The 20,555-nt window shown below is 55.1% G+C and overlaps 1 protein-coding gene and 1 long non-coding RNA gene across 2 annotated transcripts; both read left to right on the top strand.

The window, feature by feature from the left end:
• Positions 1 to 7,485: 7,485 nt before the first annotated feature.
• LOC109762791 (uncharacterized) lies at positions 7,486 to 14,720 on the top strand. Its single transcript, XM_020321666.1, has 2 exons — positions 7,486 to 8,003; positions 14,717 to 14,720. The coding sequence occupies exons 1-2, from the start codon at positions 7,486 to 7,488 to the stop codon at positions 14,718 to 14,720; spliced, it is 522 nt and encodes a 173-aa protein (XP_020177255.1).
• Positions 14,721 to 17,276: 2,556 nt separating this feature from the next.
• LOC141026529 (uncharacterized) lies at positions 17,277 to 20,057 on the top strand. The gene is made up of 3 exons (XR_012188758.1): positions 17,277 to 17,369; positions 19,114 to 19,239; positions 19,679 to 20,057. It is a non-coding gene; the product is annotated as an uncharacterized lncRNA (long non-coding RNA).
• The last annotated feature ends 498 nt before the right edge of the window (positions 20,058 to 20,555 follow it).

The raw sequence follows: 20,555 nt of genomic DNA, 5'->3' as shown, positions 1-20,555 counted from the left end.
TTTCCTCTTTGGTGCTAAAGGGGCAAGCGCAGGCGAGGAGTCCCGAGGCATCAGGCAAAGGTTTCCATATCGGTGCAACAAGACCAAGACCAGAAGGACGACAGGACGGAGGTCATCATGGAGCCCAAGACGGTGTCACCACCAGAGCCTTTGGCAGGCGAAGACTACTTTTGTCAGGATAACTTGTACTAGTTGTCCCCCTTCAAACTTGGCCGTTGTGGGATCCCGTCCCGCCCAATATTTGGGAAGAGGACCAGGGCCTCTATAAATAGGGCTAGCCACCACCGTAGCTGGCAACTGACCTGGGAGAGGACTCGAACTGATTCAGATCATCCTCAGCCACACCAGCTCACCAAGCACAAGAATGCCTCTCCTCAGGAGGCTGTTCTTCCCTTGTAACTGTTCATCCTCAGCCCAAGAGGCAATCCACCACACCACACTGGAGTAGGATATTACACCACAGCGGTGGCCCGAACCAGTATAAACCTTGTGTCCCCTTGTTCTTTGGGTTCATCGAGCTAGGCAGTGAGATCATGATGTGCGCGAGCTAGAAGGAGGAGAGATCTTCGTGCGCACCCGAGTGTTCGAACCTCAAGGGTTTTGCCGGAACCCGTAATCCGACATTTGGCCCGCCAGGTAGGGGTGCGCTGAAGCTTTCCTCTCGTTGATCCGCGTTTCGCCACTCCACCAAGTTCATGGCCAACGCTCGCCGGGCCCACGCTGAGCGCTGGGCCGCTCTCGCCACCCGTATCGCTTAGACAGCCCCTGTCGGCGGGCCTCCCCGTCATTCTCCGTCACCCGCCGCCAACGCCGCCACTGGTCCGGCGAGAAACGAGCAGCAAGCGTCCTCTCTGCATCCCTCCGTGCGGCGGGATGGCCGCACCGCCACTCCGTCGCTGACCCCAGCCGGCTCATCGTCTCACGCTCGCCGCGCTCCCACAGACGCGCAGGCCGCGCTGCTCATGGCACGCGAGCTCCTGCGCTACCGCGCGGTCGACGATATCTACGAGGACTGGTTGGACCGCATCGCCGAGCTCGTCAGCGCTGCTGGGGGCTCCCCCGCACCGTCCCTCTCGCTGCCTCGCCTCCACGACGGCCCCAGTGGCCAGGGCCGGCTGCCGCGCCTTCACCCCTGAGCTGTGTGGAGTTGTCTGGTCGGGCAAGTTCAAGCCGGATCTGCCTCGTCGCTACGATGGCACCCCTGACCCTGCGGAGTTCTTGCATCTCTACAAGCTGAGCATCGAGGCGGACAACGGCGACGAAAACGTCATGGTGAACTGGTTCCCCATGGCTCTCAAGGACGGCGCCCGCTCATGGCTCCTAAACCTGCCCCCGGGCTCGATCTCCTCCTGGGATGAGATGTGCGACTGCTTTGTCGCCAACTTCCAGGGCACTCGCGTCCGCCCTCCGGCCGTGGCTGACCTGCGCCGTACCAAGCAATAGCCGGGAGAGACCTTGCAGAAGTACATCCAGCGCTTCAACAGCGTTCGTCTCAAGATCCCCAAGGTGATGGACGAGGCTATCATTTAGGCGTTTTCCGATGGCGTCTGCGACGTCAAGATGAAGGAGGAGCTCGCCATCCACGAGGAGCTATGCACGGCTCTGGAGCTATTCAACCTGGCGACCAAGTGCGCAAGAGCTGAGGAAGGGCGCCTTTCCCTCCTCGATCTCCCTGCTACCGACCCAGAGGAGAAGAAGGCCAAGGCCAAAGACGTGAAGCGCAAAGGTGTGGCCATGCTTGCGGCGGAGCCTAATACAAAGCGCGGCCAGGACCATCCCGAGTCATCCAAGAGCAGCCGACCGTTCTGCGCCTTCCACAACGTACACAGCCACAACACCAACGACTGTCAGGAGCTCAGGGCCATTCGAGGTGGACGCTTTGGTCAACGCCCTGAGCGTAACGACCGGGGCTACGGCCGAGGAGGAGGAGGAGGAGGCGGAGGTCGCTGGGACGATCGCGGCCCACGCCAAGAGTGGCGCGACCGGCCTCGCAAGGACCGCTGGCAGGACCAGCCTCGTGAGGACCGTCCTCAGGGTAATGCCGGTCTTCCTCCGCTGCCGCCACCACCAAGAAGGAACGACGACCATCAGGACGAAGGAGCTGGGGGCCTCCAAGAACCGCGCGCTATCGCCTGCATCTTGGGCGGAGCTCAGGCCCCAGCGTCTCAGTGTATCTTCAAGCAGTTTGCTCGTGAGGTGAACGCGGCTCTTCCCAAGCTCGAGGCCACATGCCCGCTCAGGTGGTCCAAGTACGCCATCACCTTCAGCTCGGCGGACCAGCTCAAGTGCGCCGCAGCCACCGGTGCTCTCCCAATGCTCTGCTCACCTGTCATCAGCAACGTCCAAGTCACCAAGACCCTCATCGATGGCGGTGTGGGGCTTAATGTCCTGTCCGTCGACACGTTCGATCGCCTTCAAGTACCCTATGATCAGCTGCAACCGACCAAGCCCTTCTCAGGAGTGACCGATGGTTCCACCACCCCAATCGGGCAGGTCCGCCTCCCTGTCACCTTCGGTGGGCTCGACAACTACCACACCGAGCTCACTGAGTTCGACGTCACCCACATTCGTCTGCCATACAACGCAATCCTCGGGTACCCAGCATTGGCCAAGTTCATGGCAGTGACCCACCATGGCTACAACGTCCTCAAGATGCCAGGAACTGGTGGTATCATCACAGTCGCCTATGAGGAGAAGGATGCGGTGTGCTCCCTTGAGCGTGCCTTCCAGGTCGCAGCAATCGAAGACCCCGACAACGAAGGAATCCTATACCCTCCTGAGGCCATCCCCAAGAAGAAGAAGCAGCTGCTCTGTACAGGGCCTCAGGAGAGCGGCGTCACCAGCAGCACCACCTCAAGACCTGCGCCCTCAGATGGGGCGCCTCCCTCCCGCGCATAGGAAGGCGCGCCCGGTGCCCTCCTTGGGCAGGGCTCGGGGGCTCTCTTCTGGAGGGCCTCAGACCTAGCCAACATCACGAGGGAGGCGCTCGGGCACCACATGGAGGCGTGCTTCGCGGCACGTTTCCCTCAGGAGGACACCAGGCGAGGAGTGCCTGGTGCTCAGGAGTTCATCACCAAGAGTACCCAAGAGCTTCAAGACGCAAGAGCCATGCACGGCGACCGCCGCCCACCTGGCGCAGCTCCCCATCCAGCCGAGGATGGCGGGCTGCAAGCCTGCATCGACATTCCAGGGCTCAACAGGGCCGCATCTCAGGAGCTCTTCTGGCCATCGCGCGTGGGATGTTGCGAGGGCCCACCTCATAGCTATGTTCGCATGCTATTCGGCCTGCCGAGCATGGCGGCCGCCTACCAGCACAACCTGCGGAACGTCCTAGCGGCTTAGGAGGCCAGGCATCACGCAGTCCTGGCGGAGATGGAGTCGGTCCTCGAGGAACCGCCTGGACCCCCAGAGCCCCCCGAGGCTCAGGGCCCCGGTGGCTCGTGAGGAGCAACCCCTGCGCCACGCATCTTCAGCTACCCCAACACCCCATCGACAATGGAACAAGGTGACATTTTCCAAGTTTATTTGACTGGGAGAGCCCCTTGGGCTGCATTATTCCCAGGTCGCACGGGCCTGTCCCTGCGACATGTACCCTTTCGCATTTTTAGCTTGCTTTGCTGGGGGCGCCCCTCGGGCTGCATCATCCCAGGCCGCTCGGGTCCGACCCAATGGCATGTATCGCTCTTGCATTTACCTAAGCTAGTTCGCTTTCCATGCATGATCTATCTATGGTTATCACCTGCTTGATTATCACCCATCATAACCGCCCGCGTCGCCGATCTGCCTCATACTCACCCCACAACAGGAGCTACTCACGCTGGCACGGTGCTTGTGCTCGGGTCCCTCCCTGCAACGCTGACAAATCTGAGCGGTCGAGCTCTGACTCGCGGGCCGCCCCGCGCACGTCACCTCACAAGGCCCTCAGTGCCTTCATCTTCTTGTGGAGCAACCAGCGACAGACCGGCAATCATAGTGGCAATCTGTGTTCCTCCTCGTGCTAACCTGCAGGAACCTCCTGAGGACGACAGCAGGCGGTACCGTGGGCTCCCTCTTCTCCCATGCAATTAGCTTGCGCGTTAAAAGGGGGCTCCTGAGCATCGCGAATCAGGAGCTCTTACTGGCTCTCCAGCCCTCACCCCTGGCCTTGACCACGGCATCGCGACCTGGCATACCAGTGGTGACTGAGCTCGCTCGGGGGCCGGGACCTGAGGACGCAGAGCACACAGAAGAGCATGGAGAAGAGGGGGAGGCTCGCAGGGGCCTAACCTGACTCCATTATGGCCGATGACGCGCGAGTCTGGCGTAGCACAAGGAACCGGCTCTGGACTGCCAAGATAAGTTTTCGCGCCCGAATCAATCAAGCACCACAGGATAGGATTCTCACTTGTGCAGCCCTGTTGTAGCGACGTCACCTCCCTTTCTTGCCTCTCGGTGGTTGCTTGCGTGCTAAAGGGGACCTCTTGAGCATCGCGCCTCAGGAGCTCTTACTGGACCTCGGGCCGCTCACCTCCTGGCCTTGACCACGGCATCGCGACCTGGCATACCAGCGACGGCTGCAGCCTGCCTGGGGACCGGGACCTGTCGGCATAGAGCACCGAGCTACCGCGGGGTTGGAAAGGGGAGACCGAGCCGAAACAAGACACGCACTCGCAAATTTTCATAACAAGGATAATATCAACAAAAGACATTACAAGACCCTTTACACACCCCCATGGGGTCCATCTCGATTCCTCGTAGGGAACAAAAGAAGGGGGTTTCTAGGAGCCCTATCTACACGCTCCGGCGTGGCCGACGCCATCATCAACAGTGGGCCACCGGAGGCCAGCGCCAACCCCATCCAGATCAGCGACGATGGCGGCCAGACGCTCGGTCTTGCTCCGGGCATGGCGAGAGCTCGCAGGCACGTAGCTGTCGTCGCTCGTCTCCGGGGTCTCGTAGGGCTCGGGAGAGTCGCTGGGCTCCCAAGCGCCGCCGCTGCTGGTGGAGGAGCCGCTGGCGGAACTAGCAGCAGGCTCGCTGATGGACGCTGCGCCATCCCGACGACCCCCACCTGGACAGCACTCCAAGCGGCGGCCTTCCTCATCGAAGACCTTGAAGAACATGGTGGAGGCGCCATCATACTCAAAATGAATGGCGAGGGCGCCTTCCGTACGGCAAACTCGAGCAACCTTGCCCCAGCCGCGGGTCATGAAGATCTTGCCTGGAGAGACGGCCTCAACCTCCGCTCCGGTCGCCGGGGCATCGTAGTCGGCGTGCTGTAGACAAAGCTCGAGGGGCCCCTCAGCGGCATCTCGGCGGAGAAGAATTGCGGGAACCGAATCCAAGTGCGCGGAGGCATCGCCGCCCACATCACGAGTTCACGCGAGGAGTCCGCGGCGTGGACTCCTGGGGCAACGGCGTGCGTCAGCGCGGCGCGGCGACCGCGGCCACGACGCGGGCGGCAGCGCTCGTCGCCTCTCCCTCCGGAACCCTCAGCTTGGGCGTACAGAGGCAGCGGGTACCCGGGAGGAGGCCTCTCACCAAGGCCTCGAAACCTCCGGCCTCACGACTATGTCGCGGCGGTGGCTCGGCCTCTTCTTCGGCGGAAGTGGCCCTGGCTCGTCGCGGGGGGTTTTCCCCTTCTCCGCGGCTGAGAGCTTCCGTATCGGTGCCATGGGTGTCGCTAATACCAATGGAGCAAGGGAGAAGAAGCGAGCGGAGCAGGAAGAGATGAGCGATGGGGGCTCCGCCCTCTCCTCATTTATAGCCAGGGGAAGGCCAACCGGCGATCCCCACGATCACAGGTAATGATGATTTTTCTCCGCATGCAGCAGGGACTCGTCAAGTCGGGCAGTTGCCGAGGCAGCGTGGGGAAGCGGAGACGCCCACGTCCAATCAGTCGCCACACGTCAAGCGGGCCCGTAGGCTATTGGGACCCGCGGCGCTCCGCACTTGCCCCTTGGCTTCGCCTCGAAGCCAAGTCCGAACGCGCCTTGGGCCCGGGGGCTACTGTCAGCGTTCTGGGAATGGGGGTCCCCAGACTTGCCTGCCTGCGGCCCACGGCGTGGCTCCACCAGCGGCCCCGTACGACCCACCTTCACCAGCAAACACTCAAGACCCTCACGAGGGGTCAAGCCTTGCGAGGCGGACGATACAAGACCTCCTCAGGGGCAGCCTCACCAGGCTGGCTCGCGAGGAGCGGAGAGATCAAGGCAAGGTGTACCTCGCAAGGTTCCCATGATGCAAGCCATGACGACCAAGGCCAGGCAGGCGCCAGGAGGGCGCCAGCGCGCACAGTGTCCTCGTTTCCTCTTTGGTGCTAAAGGGGCAAGCGCAGGCGAGGAGTCCCGAGGCATCAGGCAAAGGTTTCCATATCGGTGCAACAAGACCAAGACCAAAATGACGGTAGGACGGAGGTCATCGTGGAGCCCAAGACGGTGTCACCACCAAAGCCTTTGGCAGGCGAAGACTACTTTTGTTAGGATAACTTGTACTAGTTGTCCCCCTTCAAACTTGGCTGTTGTGGGATCCTTTCCCGCTCAATATTTGGGAAGAGGACCAGGGCCTCTATAAATAGGGCTAGCAACAACCATAGCTGGCAACTGGCCTGGGAGAGGACTCAAACTGATTTAGATCATCCTCAGCCACACTAGCTCACCAAGCACAAGAACGCCTCTCCTCAGGAGGTTGTTCTTCCCTTGTAACTGTTCATCCTTAGCTCAAGAGGCAATCCACCACACCACACTGGAGTAGGGTATTACACCAAAAACGGTGGCTCGAACCAGTATAAACCTTGTGTCCCCTTGTTCTTTGGGTTCGTCGAGCTAGGCCGTGAGATCATGATGTGCGCGAGCTAGAGGGAGGAGAGATCTTCGTGCGCACCCCAGTGTTTGAACCTCAAGGGTTTTGCTGGAACCCATAATCCGACAGCAATGGCGTGTTGAGCTCCTCCACTCCCCCACCCCTTCAAGTGAAGAGGAAAGTCAGGATGCTGATGATGCGGAGGAAGACCCAGAAGAGCCATACTACACGACCGAGCATTCCACCACTTACGCATCATCCGAACCTGGATATGCCAGTTCGTAACCCCTACGGTAGGATAGGTTGTGTACCCCCTGGGCGAAGTCGAGTCCTTGTAATGGTTCATATGAAACCATGCAGTGTTGTGTTTGCTTTTGATGTGTTTGATGGACGTTGTGCTTTCCTTCTGGAACTTGTAAGCGACTACATCACCCATTTGGATTTTAACGAATGTGTTGGCCTTTTTGGCCCTTGCATGAAAACAATTAGTATTATACCGATCCCCTTACTAGGAATCCTGTCTATATTGCTTTCACTCATCTTTCCCAATCATGAGACCTTGACCGCTCCAACAGGATGCCTGTTGTAACACGTACTGGTACCTCTACCCAGTAGCAAGAAGCTGGAGGTTCTGCCGGAGCAGCAGCCAGTCAGGACCAAACCCAAGGACAAGCTCCACAACCGCCACCACCTCCAAAAATGGACATGGCTCAGCTTCTCCAAGCCTTCCGAGAGGAACGCCAAGCCAACACTGCATCCCCCCAGATGATTGCTCAGGCTGTCAACCGCCAGCCAGCGGGGAACGGCAATGGACGTTCCACGTTGGCGGAGTTCAAGAAGGATGCACCACCCATCTTCATCGAGACTGCTGAACCCCTGGATGCTGATGACTGGGTCCGCACCATTGAGGATCTGTTTGAACTAGTCAGCTGCACTGAGGACCGTGAGAAGGTGGCATATGCTGCTCACTGTCTTGGGGGAACTGGCAGAGCTTGGTGGGATGGATTCAAGGTCATGCATGCTGGGCAAAACATCACTTGGAATGACTTCAAGGCAGAATTCCACAAGGCCCGCATTCCTTTCGGAATCATGGCCATCAAGAAGCGTGAATTCCGAGCCCTGAAGCAAGCAAGTGGCACAGTCAAGGAGTACATGCAGAAGTTCAGTGTTCTGTCAAGGTATGCTCCTGAAGATGTCAGCACTGATGCTGCCAAAAGAGAGCTGTCAGTGAGGACGACACCTATGGGATCACTGGGATCCCTTCTACAGTCGGCGGGCGCGGGTTCGTAAGAAGAGCAGGTTTAGGAGCTAGCACACGGATCGTTTACCCAGGTTCGGGCCGCGAGGATGCGTAAAACCGTAGTCCTGCTTTGGTGGATGTATTGAGTGTTCTTGGGCTTTCGAACTAGCTACGGTGGCCGTGTAGTTCCAAAAAGTCGAATCCCTCTCCTGGTCGCCTTGGGGCTCCTTTTATAGGGAAAAGGGGTTGCCACAGTGGCACACAGGAGGTGGAAAGGCCTATAGTGCGCGAGCTTATCGCACGGCATTACAGGACAAAGTGCATTAAATGCGCTACTTAGGTGTCCATTAGCTTTATCTGGGACAGGAACGAGGCCCGTCCCGTCCGTCGCCGCTCCTCCTCACTTCAACACGCGTCCAGGCTAGTGATGCATGCAGCGCCATGTAGGCAAGCAGGCAGCTGAGGCGGCGCGGTGGTAGGGCCTTCACGAAGATCTGCATGCCACCACGCAGGTGCTTGCTGATTTGGCCTGGAAGCTGCATGTTGCCACGCAGGTGCCTGCCCAGCTAGTTGGGCTGGCAGCTGCATGCGAACGGCGGCGGAGTCTTGGTTGGTGCGGGCCTGGCAGTGGCCCCGCTAACGCCCTCGGCAAGGGCCTTGCCGGGGGGCCCGGCAAGGGTCTTGTCGTGGTGTCGTAGTCGTCCCGGGCAAGGCGCTTGCTGGTGGTCTTGTGGGTTTCCTTGGCGAGGATCTCGCCGAGGGTCGTCGTCTTCTGATCCTCATCTGATCTTGTGTGTTTATGATCTTGACAAAGATCTGCATGCCACCACGGAGGCGCCTCCTGAGCCCTGGTCCCAATGTAGTTGGTCGGGTTGGAACCTATGGGCTCAAGGGTGGCTCGCTCTGTTGGTGTTGGGCATGCTGCCCCGGCAAGGCTCTTGCCGGGGCCGTGGAGGCCGCCCCGGCAAGGGTCTTGCCGGGGGAGTCCACCTCACCCCTTTGCTGTCTTGTGTTTCTGGTCTTGGTGTTGTCTCTTATCGCCTTGTGCCTTTGGCTTCTCCCCGGTTCCCTCCCCTGCCCTGCTTAGTGTGGCCGTGGGCGCGGCTCTGACTGTACGTGCACAAGTAAAGGGGTAAAAAGGAGCGCCCCTACTTTTGTACACCGACAGGAGCCCCCGGGCTTGGGCCACACATAAGCACGACACGTTATTGGGCCAGGCCCAAAACGGTGCGCGGGCAGTCGGGGCGGGATTTTACCGCAGTAATTTTTCGTCCGCTGCATTTCCCCACGACCTGCGCGCGACATGGAGGGTCGTGCGTGACATGGGGGTCATGCGTGGGGCGGTCTCCGCATGCATGCGTCACATCGTGGTAAAGAGGCGGCTCGCGCCTTCCCCATAAAAAGAGGGAGGCGTGGAGGCGCGTCTCATTTACTGGGTGGACTCGGGTCGCAGTCTTCAAAGCGCCCACGCCCCACGATCATGGGGCGGGGAACGGTCGCCTCACCCGTCCCCTCAATTCTGCTCGCTCGCCACGCGCCCTCCATGCAGGTGGCAGGCGGTGGGGGCGGGAAACCGGGCCGTCGCTGATTGGGGCAGCGGGTCGGTTCTGATACCCCGCGCCTCCGATGGCTGGATTGGCTGAATGGGGCGGCCGAGCCCCGACCCCACCCCTTTATAAGGAGGGGGAGGGGGATGCCATCCCACATTTTCTCTGCATCCATCCTCTTCCTCCTTCGCTCCTTTCTTCCACCTGCCATGGCGAGAGGGGGTGCTGGGCCTTCGAGGGTGGCGGCGAGGGTCGCCGCTCGACAGCGTGTTCCCCCTTCTCGGGAGCCCGCGGTGGTGGAGCCGGCTACGAGAGGAAGGGGGAGGGGGCGAGGCCGAGGTCGCCGCGGCGGTCGGGGGAGAGGGGGGCGAGGCAGTGCGGTGGCCGTGCCCCCGCCAGCGATGCCTCCCGCGATGGAGGGCCACGTCGGGGACCAGCCCCGCGAGTTCTTCATCAGGCTACGCCGGCCACCGCGTCGTCGTCTCCGCCCCCACCCCTTTCGCTCTGGAGATGGAGCTCGATCCGCCCCAGACCCTCAGGCTGCACATGAGGGGCTGCGGGAACAGCGGCATGCAGGTCGACGTCGACTTCCCCGCTCCTCACGTCATGTACCTCTGTCGTGGATGGAAGACGTTCGCTCGCATCCACAGCCTGACGGTGGGGCTCGTCCTCTACTTCAAGTTAATGGAGGGCGGCCTGCTCTCCGTCAAGGTCTTTGGAGATTGATACGTCTCCAACGTATCTATAATTTTTGATTGCTCCATGCTATATTATCTACTGTTTTGGACATTATTGGGCTTTATTATTCACTTTTATATTATTTTTGGGACTAACCTATTAACCGGAGACCCAGCCCAGAATTGCTGTTTTTTGCCTATTTCAGAGTTTCGCAGAAAAGGAATATCAAACGGAGTCCAAACGGAATGAAACCTTTGGGAACATGATTTTTAGGAAGAATATGATCCGGGAGACTTGGACCCTATGTCAAGAAACAAAAGAGGAGGCCACGAGGTAGGGGGGCATGCCCACCCCCCCAGGGCGCGCCCTCCACCCTCGTGGGCCCCCTGTTGCTCCACCGACGTACTCCTTCCTCCTATATGTACCTACGTACCCCCAAACGATCAGATACAGAGCCAAAAACCTAATTCCACCGCCGCAACCTTCTGTACCCATGAGATCCCATCTTGGGGCCTATTCCGGAGCTCCGCCGGAGGGGACATCCATCACGGGGGGCTTCTACATCAACACCATAACCTCTCCGATGAAGTGTGAGTAGTTTACCTCAGACCTTCGGGTCCATAGTTAGTAGCTAGATGGATTCTTCTCTCTTTTTGGATCTCAATACAATGTTCTCCCCCTCTCTCGTGGAGATCTATTCGATGTAATCTTCTTTTGTGGTGTGTTTGTTGAGACCGATGAATTGTGGGTTTATGATCAAGATTATCTATGAACAATATTTGAATCTTCTGAATTCTTTTATGTATGATTGGTTATCTTTGCAAGTCTCTTCGAATTATCAGTTTGGTTTGGCCTACTAGATTGATCTTTCTTGCAATGGGAGAAGTGCTTAGCTTTGGGTTCAATCTTGCGGTGTCCTTTCCCAGTGACAGTAGGGGCAGCAAGGCACGTATTGTATTGTTGCCATCGAGGATAACAAGATGGGTTTTTTTATCATATTGCATGAATTTATCCCTCTACATCATGTCATCTTGCTTAAGGCGTTACTCTATTTCCATGAACTTAATACTCTAGATGCATGCTGGATAGCGGTCGATGAGTGGAGTAATAGTAGTAGATGTAGGCAGGAGTCCGTCTACTTGTCTCGGACGTGATGCCTATATACATGATCATACCTAGATATTCTCATAACTATGCTCAATTCTGTCAATTGCTCAACAGTAATTCGTTCACCCACCGTAAAATACTTATGCTCTTGAGAGAAGCCACTAGTGAAACCTATGGCCCCCGGGTCTATCTTCATCATATTACTCTTCCAACACTTAGTTATTTCCTTTGCTTTTTTACTTTGCTTTTATTTTACTTTGCATCTTTATCATAAAAATGCCAAAAATATTATACTATCATATCTATCAGATCTCACTCTCGTAAGTGACCGTGAAGGGATTGACAACCCCTTATCGCGTTGGTTGCGAGGAGTTATTTGTTTTGTGTAGGTACGAGGGACTCGCGCGTAGCCTCCTACTGGATTGATACCTTGGTTCTCAAAAACTGAGGGGAAATACTTACGCTACTTTGTTGCATCACCCTTTCCTCTTCAAGGGAAAACCAACGCAGTGCTCAAGAGGTAGCAGAGATCTTGGAACTCACCTGAATTGCTGCATGGAGAGCTCCTCCGACGATGAAGATTCCTCCTCGAGCGGGAGTGACGAGGACGACATCGACAACGACGACGAGGGAGTCGAGCGGCAGGATGTCGTCTCCGACTTCGACTGACCGCGCCGCTCCTCCCTCGGCCACGCGCCCTGCCGAGGGCCATCCTCGCTAAGCTCTCCATCAGGGCGCTCCCCGTCGTCTCCTTGGGCGGCTGGCGTAGGAGGGCCGGAGAAGGCGAAGAAGGCGGGTGGCGGCCGTCAAGTCGGAGTACGCGGGCACCGACGCCTTCGTCACGTATTGCCGGCCCGCTGCCTCGTCTTCCAGCTCCTTTCCCGGCACCAAGATGTTCTCTTGGTGCCTTCTGCTCCTCGTACCTTGCCTAGGCGCTCTTTTTGCCCCCCTGCTGCCTTGTCCCACCTTCTGAGGAGAGGGACAAGAAAGGGATTACGGGCACCTTATCTCTTTTTAGTTTGTAAGCCTGCAGGCACTTGTTAATTTTAAGACTTGTAATCCCCTTGCTCATGTTTTTAATTCCGTATGAACTGTACCTGTATGGGATGTTTTTAATGAAAAAGGGTGTTTGCCGGGTTCTCTGTGCGTGAGCGAGGCGCACGCCAAGGACGAATCCTTGTTATTTTTAAGATAAACATTGCCGCCCGGCAACAGGCCTTGCCATCTCTCCACTTCAGCCACCATTCTCGCGCTCTTGGCGGAGGCGGGGGCGAAGTAGAGTTAGGCCCCTCGTTCATTTCCTTGCCACCGCGAGTACGACCAAATTCTGACCCAGGAGGTAGCTCTTGGGTATAGGAAAGGGGGAGCACGGTGGTTTTAAGAACATAAACGAGGTTTCACATGTCCCAGTTCTACACGGAAACGCATAACAGGGGGATGAAAGACTTATCTGAATCCGCAACCCCCGGCAACCTTGGCTTGTCGTGGTTGGATCCTTGTATCTTCAGCCCCCGACAGCCTTGGCCTGTCGGGGGCGGAGCGCCGGTCCGTTTTCTTTCTCCCAAGCGGCTCGGCAGAAGTGTCCATGTGCCCTGCGAACCAAAGAGAACAGAGACACACACACTCGACCTCTAGGCTAGGGTTAGTCGCCGCTAAGCACTATCAACCCTAACTGAGGGAAAGACTTAACCTAGCATGCATGCTATAACTTAGGGCGCCAGCGCTTCGTTTATTTATGCTCAGTATCTGCGCCTGGCTTTGTACAGAGGGTTACATGCCTTGCCGGCAAGGCTTGTACAAAAGGTGGTTTGCCGGGGGGCCCGGCAACCGCGCCTTATGGGTAAAACTTGCGAAGATGTTCGATGTTCCAGGAATTGCTTACTGGGACAGCATCTTCGGTCTCCAGGCGGACTGCGCCGGGCCTGGTGACTCGTATTACCCGATAAGGGCCTTCCCACTTTGGCGTCAACTTGTTGGAATTCTTGGCCGACTGAACGCGCCGAAGAACAAGGTCGCCTTCCTCAAAGCTTCGGGCATGAACCTTGCGGCTATGGTAGCGGCGCAAGGCTTGCTGGTAGCGTGCTACTCTCACAGCCGCCCGAAGACGATCTTCCTCAAGGAGCATTGCGTCATCTTGCCGCAGTTGCTCTTGCTCAAGCTCATCATAAGCGAACACTCGAGGTGACCCATATATGAGTTCCGTGGGGAGAACTACTTCTGCCCCATATACTAGGGCAAAGGGTGTCTGGCTGGTGGCTCGATTTGGCGTCGTCCTGATCGACCAAAGAACCGCCGGCAACTCATCAATCCAGCGCCTTCCGCTCTTGTGCAGCCTGTCAAAAATCTTCGTTCTCAGGCCTCGCAATACTTCAGCATTTGCCCTCTCTGCTTGGCCGTTGCTCCGTGGGTGTGCCACGGAAACAAAACAGACCTTGCTGCCGAGGTCTTGGATGTATTGCATGAAGGTGTGGCTTGTGAACTGCATGTCATTGTCGGTGATGACTCTGTTTGGTACACTAAAACGGCAGACTAGCCCCTTGAAGAACTTGACGGCTAACTGTGCTGTAACCTTCCTCACTGCCTCCACCTCTGGCCACTTTGTGAACTTGTCGATTGCGACGTACAAGTACTCAAAGCCCCCGACAGCGCGAGGGAAAGGGCCCAGTATGTCGAGCCCCCAGACCGAGAACAGCCAGGAGAGAGGGATTGTTTGAAGGGCTTGGGCTGTTTCATGAAGCTTCTTCGAATGGAACTGGCACGCTTCACACCTGGTTACTAGTGCCGTCGCATCCTGGAGGGCAGTGGGCCAGAAGAAGCCTTGCTGGAATGCCTTGCCGGAAAGGGCCCTCGACCCTATGTGGGAACAACATATGCCTCCATGTATCTCTGCCAACAGCTCCAGTCCTTCCTCCCGGGGGAAGCACTTCAATTTCACACCGTTCGGTCTTTTTCTATACAAGACGTCATCGACGAACTAGTACAAGGCAGACCGACGGGCTACTTTTTCCGCTTCTTCCTGCTCCTCAGGAAGTTCCCCTGTCTGGAGGAAACAGACGATATGTTGTGCCCATGCCGGAGCCTAGGGCTCGACGACAAGGACCAAAGGCATCTCTTCCGCCACGGGGGCAGCCGTCTCTACGGTCAGGGCCTGGCGCCCTGCCGGAGCCAGCCGCCCCTTGGCAGGCTCGGGATCCGCGGCAACACCCTTGCCGGCGGCCCCTGGGGGCTCGGCGGGAAAGTACTTGCTAGGGCTTGATTTCCTCTGCTTGTTCTGCTCCGTTGATGGTTCGACGGACGGTTGAGTCAACTGAAGCAAAAAGGTATCTGGTTCCACAGGTAGCTTGAATGTAGCACGCTTTGACAGGTAGTCAGCAATGCCGTTCTTCGCTCGGGGAACGTGCTCCGCTTGTATACCGTCGAAGCGCTCCTCCAGCTTCCTCACCTCATCTACGTAGGCCTCCATCAACGGACTCTGATAATCTTTGTTGACTTGTCTGACGACAAGCTGCGAATCACCCCTAACGATGAGCTTCTTCACCCCGAGGTCTGCCGCGATCCTAAGACCGGCAAGCAACCCCTCGTACTCAGCAGTGTTGTTCGTGGACATCTCCCTGGGAAAGTGCATCTGGATCACATACTTGAGGTGCTCTCCGGTGGGTGCGACAAGCAGCACACCGGCACCGGCGCCTTGCAGCGAGAAAGCCCCATCAAAGTACATGATCCAGTCGTTACTTGTTTCCTTGCCGGGGAGAGCGGTCTCCTGAATTTCTTCGTCGGGCATTGAGGTCCATTCTGCAATGAACTCTGCCAAGACTCTGCTCTGGATTGTCGAAGTACTTTCAAACTTCAACCCAAAGCTTGACAACTCCAAGGCCCACTCCACAATCCTTCCGGTCGCATCTGGGTTGTGCAGTATCCGTTGCAACGGGAGGCGGTTGACGACAGTGATCTCGTGGGCTTGGAAGTAATGATGCAGCTTCCTCGAGGCCATAAGGAGGCCGAAGAGCAATTTCTACACACCGGAGTACCTTGACCTAGCCCTCTGCAAGAGGGAGCTGACAAAGTAAACCGGGTGCTGCATCATCTTCTTCTTCTGCACCACTTCACTTGGCTGCGTGGGCCCTGTCCCGATGGCGTCAGACTGTGCCGGGGGCCTTGCCTTGCCGGCACCAGGCCCTGCCATGGGAATCTCTGACTTGCCATCCGCCGGTCCTGCCGTTGCCACTGCCTCTTCGTCGACCTCCCTCTCTGCCACTAGTGCGGCGCTGACCACTTGATTCGTTGCCGCCAGATACAGCAGCAACGACTCCCATGGTTTAGGCGCAACCAGTATCGGCGTAGAGGAAAGGTATTTCTTCAGTTTCTACAAAGCTGCCTCAGCCTCTAGGGTCCACTCCATTGAGCCTGCCTTCTTCAAGATTTTGAAAAAGGGAAGGGCACGCTCAGCGGACTTGGAGATGAATCTGCTCATGGCGGCAACGCAGCCAGTGAGCCGGCGCACATCCTTGATCCGCTTGGGTGCCTCAATCTGCTCAATAGCCTTGATCTTGTCCGGGTTTTCCTCGATCCCACGCTGCGACACAAAGAACCCGAGAAGTTTTCCAGACGGAACGCCAAAGACACACTTCTCAGGGTTCAGCTTGAGGTTTATCTTGCGTAGGTTGGCAAACGTCTCTTCTAAGTCTTGTACAAGGGTCGTCTTGTCCTTGGTTTTGACCACTATGTCATCCATATAAGCCTCCATATTTCTATGTAGCTGGGGCTCAAAACCAATCTGGACCGCCCTTGCGAATGTCGAGCCAGCACTCTTCAACCCGAAAGGCATCCGTAAAAAGCAATATGTACCACATGGGGTGATAAATGTTGTCTTCTCTTCATCTTCTCTTGTCATGAAGATCTGGTGGTAGCCTGAGTAGGCATCGAGGAATGACAACAGATCACACCCGGCCGTGGAGTCAACAATCTGTTCAATGCGCGGCAACGGGAAGGGGTCCTTAGGACAAGCCTTATTGATATCCGTGTAGTCAATACACAGACTCCACTTCCCATTTGCCTTGCGCACCACCACCGGATTGGCCAACCATGTCAGATGGAGCACTCCCCTCACCAATCCTGCCACTTCCAATTTCCTGATCTCCTCTGTGATGAACTCCTGTCGTTCCAAAGCTTGCTTCCTGAACTTCTACTTGATGGGGCGCACATGGGGACAGACAGCAAGGTGGTGCTCAATCACTTCCCTGGGAACGCGGGGGAAGTCGGATGGTTGCCACACAAACACATCGACATTCGCCCGCAGGAAAGTGACGAGCGCGCTTTCCTATTTGCTGTCGAGGGTGGAGCTTATGGTGAAAACCCCTCCCGTGTCATCCTCCTTGACGGACACCCTCTTGGTCTCTGGTGGTGCAGCTCTGGATTTCTTGCTCTTGCTGGTGGAGCTCTCTGGCACGTCCTCGACGGTAGCACAACACTCCGAAGAGGTGCGCTTGCTGGAGTGGGTGCGAGAGGTCTTGCCGGGCTTCTTCTTCCCGCCCGGGGCTTCGGCGGCAGGAGCAAGTGCCTTGGCGGCAGCTGCTGCAACTGCTTCTCGGTAGAGTAGGTTGGCGCAGATCAGTGCATCCTTCTTGTCGCAGGGGACGGTGATGATGGTCATTGGCCCAGGCATCTTCAGCGTGTTGTAGGCGTAATGCGACGCCGCCATGAACTTGGCTAGTGCCGGGCGACCGAGGATCCCGTTGTAGGGCAAGGGGATCTCGGCTACGTCGAAGACATCCTCTCCGTCCTGTAGTTCAACTCGCCTCCAAACGTTACAGGCAATGTGACCTTCCCCTTCGGTTGGCTTCTTCCCGGGTTGACCCCTTGAAACGTGCCCATCTCCTCGAGGTCTCCGTCGGGAATTTGCAGCCTCTTGATCACAACAGGCGAGATTACCTCTGCCGCAATGCACTACACGGGGACGCTGGCGGACGGCACCAAGTTCGACTCCAGAGAAGCCCCGTTCCGGTTCACCCTCGGCCGAGGTACGGCCGCGCTCTTCTGAACTGAATCTTTTCAGCTGGCCGTAGCAAGTCATGACAGATTTTTCGCAGTTAGGACTGGAACTTTGTAGATTAGGAGTACACGTTTACAACTAGCAACCAGGCATATTGGCAGGAAATCTCGCATCTACAACGCTGACTGGGGCAGGGCTCATCAGGATCCAGTTTAGTGTGATTCTGCTCGAATGGGTATTGATCTGAATTTTGTTTCAAGGGTCAATCCCCCCTTCACGCGCTCGATAGTGACTACTGAACCACCAGAACTATTGGATTTGAAATCAAATGTGCTCCTTTGCATTTCATCCCTATTTAGAAGTACTGAATTGTGATTCTGCATCACATAAACCGAATATTGTTAAAAGTAATTAGTTCTTCATACGCACATATTATACTGGTAAAAGAATTCTCACCCATGTTCTATAGACTCTCCAGGCGCCGTTAATGGAAAACCTGCAAGTGCATAATTATGCGGCATGAGTTTTTTTTTCAGATTAACAAAAAATATTCCAGAAGAACCAGGGATAAATACAGTAGATGTCATCATATACGAAAATAGAATTAACACCATTCCCCTTTGTCCCGTTTCCGAAAAAAAGACCAATTTCTTCATACTGCAAATGTTTTTCGCCAGGATACAACACATCAGCTCGTTGCCAATGCCAGTATCACTTGCACAGATACATAAAACTGCACTTGCACACACATAAAAACCTCACCATTTGGCCGACAGAAGACTCGTGTCCAGTCTCCCCTGCTCTCTGTAACCACAACATTTTGCATCCACTATTCCAAGTAATAGAACTTTCTATCCACTATTCCAAGTAATAAAACATTATATCCTTTATTCATAATAATCTACTCGCTCCCTTTGCTGCCCTCTTATCCTCTTCCCACTCTGCCTGCACCTTCATCTTCAGGTTCAGGGCCAGTAGAAGCTGCTCAGCATAGCTAGCTCATAGCAGCTAGGCAGTATTATATATCGCCGCCAAAAGGAGCCAGAATCAGACCGCTCTTCCCGTTTTCCTTGCTGGGCCTGGTTCTTCTTTGTGCTGTCGCCAATCTTCTCACGCGCTCCATCGTGCCTACTGAACCACCAGAACTGTGGAATTTGAAATCAAATGTGCTCGTTTGCATTTCAATGGATCAAGCCATTATAGCTTCTGTAGTTGCGTTTGTAATGACAATCGATCGGTGCCTTTTTCTTTTATATCTGCATTGCTGTTTGTAGCTAACTGTTAATCTTGTGCACTGGTCACTCAAGTGAGGATGAGAATTTGTTGCTCATGCATGACTCATTCAAGTGACACAGCTAAACTCAACCCTTGGCTTGTTACGTGAGCTCAAACTAGTGACTAGTGAGTGTTTCTTGTAGATACTTAAACACATATCACTTGTCAGGTTTCGTTCGGTATATTAAATCCTATGAAATTATCGAAGTGGGTTGTACTATGTAGAATTTTATGTTTGGACTTGGGTGAATGTAACCAGACTTATACTCTCAGATTTTTTCATAGTTGATGGTGTGAGGACTTATAATGTGATAAAGTATATACGTTGTTGCAACACCAAAATCAGTGAAATATATTTCCCTTTTTTGCTGCCGATGACATCTCCTGGAATCTTGACTCCATAAAGTAAGGATTTAGATAACATCATATGTTCAGAGTTTAGTTCTTTTCTTATCTGAAACTAACATATTTTACAATGGGCATGATGGATGTTGCAGGTTCATTGATGACAGCCAAGGGTTCATGCTCGGAAACGACTACATCTTGCTCCATGTTGTCGGCTCAGCTAAAGTCCTTAATCATGAGGAGATGGGACACGTCGATTGTTAGAGTACACTTGACAGGTGCATTTTGTGAAATTCTAGCCAAAAGATTGATAGCATGCTTGCCTGCTTGTTCTTTTCAGTTCAAATAAATGTTCCTTTTCTTATTGAATCCAAAGTAGCTAGTGGAGATCAAGTGAAAGGCTGTTGATTGTCCCAAAGTTCTTTCCTCTACAAAAGAGTGTAATCTTAACCAATGATTGTTTCCAACATGCAAGGACGTGACCACACAAATTTATATATCTTAATCTCATATGCTATCAAGCTTTTCAAGTGCAGTTACCAAGCACCGCTTTTGTTTAAGGAAGAAGTTGCTGATTTTTTTATTTAAATAGTTGATACCTAACTAGGTGAACGAGAAAATTTCTTTTCCCTATTCGTTCATGTTTGCTAGTACCATTTGGTTGAACTGATGCAATTTGCGTACTAACAAGTTTTCACTTTCCCGACGTGGGCGCAGAGGTGATCGACGCTGACTAGCACGACCCGGTGGCGCTGTGCTCTTCAACCACTCGGAGACGGACTTCGCCGTGAAGCCTGGTTGCCACATCGCATAGATGATCGTCCAGGTGATTTCGACACTGGAGGTCGCTGAGGTGGAGGACCTTGACGCCACCGTCCGGGGGAGGGAGGATACGAGTCCACCGACGTCTGAACTCCGAGCCTAGGTAGATACATCTAGAGAACTAGTCTGTTTAGGTTGGTGGTAGACCACTAGGGAAGGTACCCACCTTACAATGATGGTTGTGTGTGTCTGATGTTAAAAGGAATCTTGAGATGGTTCTGTGACATGTTAAATGGAATATTGAGATGGTTCAGTGCCGTTCGTTTGTTTTGCATTGGACGTATTACTATTCATGAATACTACATCTAATTTTTAATTTTTTTAATTCCTAAATTGTTAGTAGTAGCGTGGGGAGGAAACTGAGGGCTACTAGTATATAGGATACTAGTAGTGTTGGTTGTTTACCCACGCTACTATTATTTCATTAGTAGTAGTGCGTGTACGTAATAGCAGTAGCGTGGGTGGCACACGCTACTAGTAACAAAGTTAGTAGTAGCACGGGTTTAACCCACACTACTACTAACTATTAGCTGTAGCACGATACTAGCAGCGCGGGTATCGCACTGCTAGTAGCCATTTTACCCGCGCTGCTAGTAGCCTTTTTCCCTAGTAGTGATACTGCTTGTCGGAGCCCCCCGGCTTGTCGGCAGCCGCCAAGGCCCGGCAAGCGGCGCACCCAGCAATTTCCTTGCCGGGGTCGTCTGCCTTGGCCTTCTTGGCGGCGTCGGTGCTGTCGGATCCCTTGACGGCAAGCACGGTCTTGCCCTTGCGT

The sequence above is a fragment of the Aegilops tauschii genome, chromosome 7, assembly GCF_002575655.3.
Source record: "Aegilops tauschii subsp. strangulata cultivar AL8/78 chromosome 7, Aet v6.0, whole genome shotgun sequence".
Lineage (NCBI taxonomy): Eukaryota > Viridiplantae > Streptophyta > Magnoliopsida > Poales > Poaceae > Aegilops > Aegilops tauschii.
The sequence above is the reverse complement of the archived record's forward strand: the minus strand, read 5'-3'. Positions and strand labels throughout refer to the sequence as shown.

What these genes read in the sequence shown, in the direction of transcription:
- LOC109762791 (XM_020321666.1), top strand. Translation starts at nt 7,486, where the DNA reads ATGGCTCAGCTTCTCCAAGCCTTCCGAGAGGAACGCCAAGCCAACACT.